The 4965-nt window shown below is 55.6% G+C and overlaps 1 protein-coding gene across 1 annotated transcript; it reads right to left on the minus strand.

Annotated features, from left to right (window-relative positions):
• Window positions 1-894: 894 nt before the first annotated feature.
• Window positions 895-4419, minus strand: LOC123445666 (rop guanine nucleotide exchange factor 7-like). Its single transcript, XM_045122689.1, has 7 exons — window positions 3896-4419; window positions 3662-3778; window positions 3386-3540; window positions 2488-2562; window positions 2111-2401; window positions 1701-2045; window positions 895-1612 (listed from the first exon to the last, which is right to left on the minus strand). Exons 1-7 carry the CDS (start codon window positions 4176-4178, stop codon window positions 1184-1186), a joined length of 1695 nt encoding a protein of 564 aa, XP_044978624.1. The 5' UTR covers window positions 4179-4419; the 3' UTR covers window positions 895-1183.
• Between the last annotated feature and the right edge of the window lie 546 nt (window positions 4420-4965).

The following is a 4965-nucleotide window of genomic DNA, read 5'->3' on the forward strand; positions in this document are numbered from 1 at the left end:
CAGTGTCGCCTCCTGATCCAGGAGTTCGGCGAAGGGCAACCGAGTGCGCTCATAGTTGCAAGCCCTTGTAAAAAAACAACACGGTTGCAACAAAACAGAACGACAAATGTAGCAAAATTGTATAATGGTTGCAGCATTTCCCATCATGGTTGCAACTCGCTCATGTCAACGGTTGTAGCAAAAACACAATACAGTTGCAACAACAAAAAATGACTGATGTAGCAAATTTGTATAATGATTGCAGCATTTTCCAGCATGGTTGCAACTCGTCCATGTCAACGGTTGTAGCAAAAAAACAATAGGTTGCAACAAAAAAGAATGGCTGATGTATCAAATTTGTATAATGGTTGCAACATTTTTTCATCATGGTTGCAACTCCGGCTACAAAACTCCGGCGAAGTTTGGTTGCAACTCCCATAGACGTGGTTGTAACTTCTTTTATCAACGGTTGAAGCTTTTTTATGCCGTTTGAAGCTTTTTGTACACCGCTTGTAGCTTTTTTTAATACATGAATACACACAGATCAGTCCATGGCAGGAGGCAGCCATGTCATCTCCCCTGTGGCTCGGCCCGAGCACCGGCGATGGTGGTTTTGCAGTAGCGCCAGCGAAGGGTACGAGGGCGTGCGGCGGTGCCTGCGGGGGAGGGGCCACGGCGACATGCACAGAGGAGAAGCATGCGACGGCGGCGCCTGCGCGGGGGGAGGGGACGATGGCGACTTGCGCAGAAGGGAAGCACACGACGACGGCGCCTGCGCGGGGGGAGGGGACGCGCGCGATCCGTCCAGATCGGACGAACACGGTGCGTCCGACCGAAACGGTTCGGCCGGCGCGCTGTGTATAAACGTTTTCTAAAAAAACATTGATTTTTCGATTGTGTAGCCCGCGACGCCGCTTTGATCTGGAAAAAAAAATCTTCCTTTCTCGATGCCCCTTCATTTGCAGAAACACGGAGTTCTCTGGTCAACTGATTGAACATCACACACTCCCGACACGGCACGCCTAACGTCTACGCGGAGGCACTCCGAGGCAAGTGCCAAAACATTACTACAAACCGAGGGCGGCGAACGGCCAACCAAATCGCCCTCCGGCACCCACTACACCAGCAGAAACCAGGCACACATGACATGGTGAAGTATGCACAGCACATGGACATTACATGCCGCCATACGCCAATCGACCGCTCACAGCTCCGTGTCCAACGGGGCGTCGAACACGGCGCTGCTCACCAGCATCCCCTTGACCTCCGGGCCGCCGGCGTGGTCCGCCAGCGCGGACCTCTTGGAGGCCCTGCCGTGGTGCGCCCGCCTGTCGACCAGCAGCGCCCTCCCGATCTTGGACGGGCTCGACAGCTGCGCCGGCGAGAAGCTCGGCGTGACGTACGGCGTGCCCGAGACGGGCACCGGGTACGCCGGCGACGGCGCCATGGCAGCAGCCTTTTTGTTCTTGTTGCAAGCGATCTTGCCGTCGTCGGCCACGCCGGCCGGGAGCTTCTGATCCGTCCGCTTGCTCAGCTCGTCCACGTAGAGCAGGTCGTCGATCCGCGCGATGATGTTGGAGGCCAGGCTCTCCAGAACCCGGGAGTAGCCCTCCAGGATCGATTTCCCCACATCCTGATCAAAGTAGTAACATATGTTGCTGTCAGTTCGTCAACTTTTAGCAACTGAACGAACGAGATTTATGTTGCAGCTATTGGCAAACCTTGTTGTACTGAATCTTGCTCATGTCCAAGCTCGTCTGCGTCAGCCCGGGGAACCTCTGCTTCAGGGATATGAGGAGGCCCTCGGCGCGGTCGGCGAGAAGGTCGCCTCTCTTCTCCGTGTCCATGATCATGTCCTTGACCATGCCCCACGACGATTTGGTGCCCACCGACTTGGCCGCGGCGCCCCGCCGGCGCCACACGTAGATGGCGGCCTCGACGCGGTTGGCGATCTCCACGGCCTGGTACTCCGACGACAGGTCCAGGCAGTCGAGGAGGCAGTCGGGGGAGAACTGCTCCGACGTGATGTAGCGGTATATGATGTCCCCCAGCGTCGCACGCCCGTTCTGAGCCCCCCCCAAATGTTCGTCAGAAGACGCAAGTCAGAATCAAGAAAGTAGCGTGCGCGCACCTTTGGCAGCGAGTCGTGATACGAGTCGGGGACGTCCATTTCGGCGAGGGCGTTGCTGTTGATGGCCATGGCGGCCTTGAGGATCTGGTTGGCGGCGTCGCGCTTGTGCTCCAGCTGCCTCCTGGTGGCGTCGCGGAGGCCGCCGGGGGGCAGGCGGGGCACCGGCAACCACCACTTCTCGTCACGGCGGTGGGCCGGCCTCCTGAACGAGGCCGAGCCGTCGCAGTCCGGCGCGCATATCCCCTGGTCCACGTACCAAAACTCGGTGTCTCTGAAACTCTCCAGCGTTTCCTGCCAGCAGAGAGGGGTTCCGTCAGAACGATGCTTCCCAGTTCGTCGTCAGAAGAATCAACGATTTCTTTTCTGGTTGAACTCACAAGAAGCATGTGGTCTAGCTTCCGTAGCGCCGGCAGATTGATGTACAGATCGGATCGCGGCCTGCTCGTCATGATCTGAAATAGGGAATCTGCCGTAAGTGCCAAGCAGTTCACTAAAAGGGACTGTTTTTCAGGTAAAAGTACGAGCTGTAATATGTCTTCAAGGTATATAGTCCATATAAAGGAATAAGATATTCTACACTCAGTAACATTTCTGAACCCGTGTTCTATCTTAGGGTACCAACTTCGGTATTTATCGCCATGTTAAGTTCAGGGCAATCATTTATTGTGTTCATGATGAAATTAATTAGTAGCGAACACTGGGCACATAAGTTTGATCTTTAGTGCACATCTTGGTAGGTAAGTAGCAGTAACTGGATGCAATTGGTACTCACAATAAGAGTATATTTGAAATTTGATGAAACGCGCAAAAGTGAATGACCAAACGGACAGCACATTCATGTGGCCTTTACTCTTTGGACCTCAAAAACGCAACCCCGCCCAACCGTTCTTACAATAAACGAGATTAGGTACCAAACGGCTAAGCACGTCGGAGCATACTTAAAGGCTATTTCGAGTGGTCCATGTCCAAGTTAAATTCGAATCAACATTGGATTTGCGCTTCATTAGGGCGTCCGTAGAACCCAAATTAACTCTGTACTTGCTCATGAACAACAACGACACCTTGGAGCACTACTGATTTCTAGTTTTCTACTGTCATTATTTTTCGTATGTGGAACTTGTAAAAGCAATTCCATTTTCCACAAAGTGGTGTTAGCTCATTAAGATCGATAGATTTTACTCATTGAAATCATCCTACTGTAATGAAACATCCACCGCAAAGGATGGTTAATTTGACATGAGTAGGATTGTTGCGGTTCAGTTAGTTTTCAGTTACCTCAAGCCTTGTCCCGTCGGGGAACGTCTGCCATGTGGGCACCAGCTCGACGATGTGGTCGCTGACGCAGAGCAGCCAGTCCATCTCCCGCCGCCACATCGCCTTCTTCTCCGGCAGCAGCGGCTCCAGCCTCCAGAGCTGCCCGAATATCGTCGCTGCAGCCCGACCAGCGCGTCAGAATTTACCTTGCCCACCATCTCTCCGCTAATGACACCGTACAGCGAACCGGGCAGACGCCCTTGCCGCTCCCGGACAGAGAAGACAGAGTTTGCTCACCGCAGAGGTTGGTGATGGCGTTGGAGATGGCGAGCGCGGTGCAGACGCCCTTGCCGCTGCCGGACATGTCCTCGCCCAGCAGCAGCTTGGAGAACCTCTCCTTCATCAGCTCCACCTCTGCGGCCAGCCAGATTCGTCAGCGGCACGGCCAACGAGGCCGTTCTGGATCGACCTTAACTATATTTACTAGTCCTACTACTACGAAAGCAAGCAAGGAATCTGCCGTGTGCTCACCTGGGGCTCTGTGCCTCTCGGCGCCCGGCGGGTTCTCCTTGCCGGGCGCCGGCGCGGGCGCGGGCGGCTTGGCCGCGGCGTCGTCGGTGACGCAGGTCTTGATGGCGACCTGCTGCCACTCGTCGGGCGGGCAGTAGGACTCGCTGGAGGCGGCCACGGAGCTGGCGCTGGAGCTGCTCCCGCGGCGGCACTCCTCGGACTCCGCCGTCAGCGTCTCGCTCACGGCCATCTCCTCCTCCTCCTCCTCTTCCTCCTCGGCCGCGGCTCCCCCGCCTCTCGCCATCGTTACTCTTACGAGGAGCGCTATATGCGGCTGCTACGACGGCGGCTGCTCCTCCTACTATGCCGATGGTACGTACTGACGCGCGACGTAAGGGATTGGTGGCGTCTCGGGCGGAGCGGAGCGGAGCAGAGCAGGGCCGTGTTGTTGCGGGGTAATTGCATGAGACGGCGAGGGAGGCGGGGAGTATAAAGGCTTAAAAGAGGTGAAAGGAAGGAAGAAAGAAGGCCAGCGGTGGGAGGGAGGGAGGGAGGAGGAGTGACCGTTGGGGTTTTGAGTTGTTTTGGTGGGATTCTCGGTGCGGGCGGCAGGGACGGTCAGTGAGCCTGTGGGAGTGGGTGAGTGAGGCTGTGAGAGCAACAAAACAAAGGCCGCCGTGGCAGCTACGCTCGCCCGACGGTGGTCCGCCCGTCGTCTTGGCTGGCGGCTTTCTCTCTACGTACGTACTCCTATCTCTCTCTCTCTGCCATCGCCTTCTTTTGCCGTTGCGCGCTGTCGAGTGCTGGTCTGGGCGTGCATGTGGGTGGGAGGGAGGGAGGGAGGGAGGGAAGGTGGATACAAAAAATTGGTTGCAGGATCCGCACGTTAGGGGTGCAGAAATCGGTCTAGAGCGCCGGCCGTTTGGTTTGATGATGATTCCTCGTTGCTCTTCCTCGGTTGGCTTTGGTTGTTTAGTGGCGTTGAGCATGATGATCAAACGGTCAATTTCTTTGTTTATTGGTGGGAGACGCGCACAAGTGGTGTTCATCACTTCACATGTTACACCACCGTGCAGCGCTTTTTTTTTTTT

Source organism: Hordeum vulgare, chromosome 1H (genome assembly GCF_904849725.1).
Source record: "Hordeum vulgare subsp. vulgare chromosome 1H, MorexV3_pseudomolecules_assembly, whole genome shotgun sequence".
In the NCBI taxonomy this organism is placed as follows: domain Eukaryota; kingdom Viridiplantae; phylum Streptophyta; class Magnoliopsida; order Poales; family Poaceae; genus Hordeum; species Hordeum vulgare.

Bases quoted from the DNA above. Each gene is read 5' to 3' on its own strand.
- LOC123445666 (XM_045122689.1), bottom strand. From the start codon at position 4,178: ATGGCGAGAGGCGGGGGAGCCGCGGCCGAGGAGGAAGAGGAGGAGGAG. The intron at 2,563-3,385 runs GTAACTGAAAAC...TCCCTATTTCAG, and splicing joins CCGACGGGACAAGGCTTGAG to ATCATGACGAGCAGGCCGCG. The intron at 2,402-2,487 runs GTGAGTTCAACC...CTCTGCTGGCAG, and splicing joins AGCTAGACCACATGCTTCTT to GAAACGCTGGAGAGTTTCAG.